Below are 2,581 nucleotides of genomic sequence, written 5' to 3' on the forward strand. Positions count from 1 at the left end.
CATGATAAGTACCCAGGATATTTTGTTCTGGGTACTCACAGTGATGATAATAAAGCAACACCAGAAAAGGTCCAAAAATATAATAAAGAGCTATTATCATTTACATCTGGGTCTAAAGCAGAAAAAGGCTATCAGATTATTCCTGCCATAATTGATTGTGAAATCATACACCCAGTCAATACAATGCTCAAATCTGGTCCTGACAGACAAGAAATATCGAAAAAGCTTTGTGATAAAATACTTATTGACAAGAATTCAAATGATATATTCCCTATGCCAGTTCGATGGTTTGCTTTTGAGCTGACTTTGCTAAAGAAAGCAGGAAATGGCAGCTGCCTCAAGACGCATGATGTCTTATCTATTGGTAGGAGCCTTGAAATGAAGAAAGAAGATACAGAGCAGGCTTTACTGTATCTGCACAATTCTACCATTATTCTTTATTATCCTGAAGTTTTACCTGACATAGTGTTTGTTGATCCTCATCCTATTCTAGATACTCTATCACGCCTATTAGCTCTCACTTACAAAATTGATGTAACTCTCCTTACAAAGAAAAGGGTAGATATAATAGATTCTGATAATCTGCATAAACTAAGGAAAAGAGGGACATTCACTGAATCACTGCTGGATATGTTAAATGGTGACAAGGGATTTTCTACGTCTGATTTTATCAGGCTATTGCTTCATCTACACATCATTGCCAAGACAGAAGATGATGATTATTTCATTCCTTCTGCATTGCCCTCTTATACTGGTACTCATCCAGGCTCAGATACCGTCAACCCATTACTAATAGTCTGGCAGAACTCTAATAAAGAAATTTTACCTGTTCCCCGTGGAATTTTTCCTTTGGCAGTTGTCAATTTAATGATAAAGATCAATAAGCTAAAAAAAGTAAAAAACCTGCAATTTTGTTTTCCTCTAGCAACAAATCAAGAATCTCAAAAATATTTCAGATATCAGGATGCTATGTCATTTTGCGTTGATGATGTGTTCAATGATATACAAGTTGGCACCATTCATTTCATTAAAAAACACAGGCACATTGAGATCCATTTCACAGGACACAAAGATGATGCTTTGAAATACTGTCCAGAGATTCGTGAAGCAGTAACAGAAGCTATTAATAGCAGTAGTGTTGCTATAAACTTAAAACTTTCTCATAAGCTTGCCTTTGCCTGCTGTTCTACAGAGAAATGTTATTGTATTGTCACAAATGAAGCTGAAGAAACAATTAAATGCACTTTATGCCCCAAACGAGCTATTATCAGTGGACAAGAGAAGTACTGGACTTGGTTTCATGTTACTCACCAGAGCTCAACTGAAGGTAATTTAAATATTTTTTCCTGTCTCTTCTTCCCTTTTGTCTCATTTTATTATTTCAGTCGAAGTTTTATTTGTACATTCATTTAGTAATGACCAACCCTTGTACTTTGGATATCACTCGTTTAAAAGATGTACGTTCATCTCTACAAGAAAGCAATTTTTTCGAGTCAAAGTGGCTTGATCTTAGTGATCAGTTAGGGTTACTTCCTGATACTTCGGATTTTATTGAAACCAATTATTCTGATGTCAGTAGACGTCTCAGGGAGACACTTATAAAATGGTTGGATGGAGCTGATGATGCTTCACCTTCATGGGGTTCACTAGTCAAAGCACTTGAAGCTATTGGACAAAAGAATGTTGCTGAACACATAAGTGAGTTGAGCTTGCATAATGTTAATAATCTATTACACTATATTTAGGATGCAAGTGGATTAAAAGAAAGCATACATGAAATTACCTGTTACCACAACTACATTTTTTTATTTGTTCTTTGACTTCTTTCCTAAAATACAGTTTTGGCTATGCATTTCAAATATGTATTAATAAATAAAAATTCAAATTTTGACACACAAAAATTAATTTTAAAATATTCCTGCGGCACTGCTTTTGTTGAAGGCGTGGCTCTGGTTTGCATATTTTGGGAGTGGCTCCTTTTTTGTCTATCATGGCACCCGGTTCGTACACTTTTCTGGTCACAATAGATAGGAAAAGTTCGGAACCCTCCCATCACACATGACTGTAAAAGTTCCGGTTATTAACTAGTTATGTATTAAATTTAACCCCTTCTTTATAAGAATGGCTGCTGGAAAGAAGACCTTTAGTACTGTATGCCATTGTGCATCGGAGCAAGCCACATGAAGGTTGCAATAAAGATGATGGTTTGTTTAAAACTTCAGTCCTCACCTCTGATGATTTCCTGCAGCGTAGCACCTGGTTTTTAAAAGAGGTAGCCCTACTGTATATTGTGTAAATATCATAGTCCTGAACTACATGTATGCTATATGCATCAGCAAAATATGTGCCACATCATGTTTTGTCATCATTCAGATGATATTTCAATTGTAGTGCATGATAAATGTATGTGTATAATTGCTAATGTGATGGTTATGAGCTAGCTGTAGCCTGCTGATGTTCATCTCATGATCCATGTAGTAATATATTTGAATGGAACTGGCCCTTAATATTTTGCATTTTCTAGTATAATTGAATGGTAATGAATGATGATGCAATACTTAATTTTACGTTTTTGTTCAAT

At 35.3% G+C, this 2,581-nt stretch overlaps 1 protein-coding gene and 1 long non-coding RNA gene across 2 annotated transcripts in view; both read left to right on the forward strand.

The window, feature by feature from the left end:
• The window catches only part of LOC109588782 (uncharacterized), a 5,688-nt gene extending 3,804 nt beyond the window's left edge, over positions 1 to 1,884 (forward strand). Inside the window, exons 7-9 of the mRNA XM_020004896.1 lie at positions 10 to 1,327; positions 1,414 to 1,698; positions 1,746 to 1,884. Of these exons, the coding sequence (XP_019860455.1) occupies positions 10 to 1,327; positions 1,414 to 1,698; positions 1,746 to 1,777 (1,635 nt within the window). The 3' untranslated portion in view covers positions 1,778 to 1,884. The remainder of the gene's footprint in view (positions 1 to 9; positions 1,328 to 1,413; positions 1,699 to 1,745) is intronic.
• Positions 1,885 to 2,208: 324 nt separating this feature from the next.
• LOC109588783 (uncharacterized) overlaps positions 2,209 to 2,581 on the forward strand; it is a 1,554-nt gene continuing 1,181 nt past the window's right edge. Inside the window, exon 1 of the long non-coding RNA XR_002188358.1 lies at positions 2,209 to 2,272. This is a non-coding gene — a long non-coding RNA (uncharacterized LOC109588783). The remainder of the gene's footprint in view (positions 2,273 to 2,581) is intronic.

The sequence above is a fragment of the Amphimedon queenslandica genome, unplaced genomic scaffold (genome assembly GCF_000090795.2).
Source record: "Amphimedon queenslandica unplaced genomic scaffold, v1.1 AMPQUscaffold_11859, whole genome shotgun sequence".
NCBI classification, from domain to species: Eukaryota; Metazoa; Porifera; class Demospongiae; order Haplosclerida; family Niphatidae; genus Amphimedon; species Amphimedon queenslandica.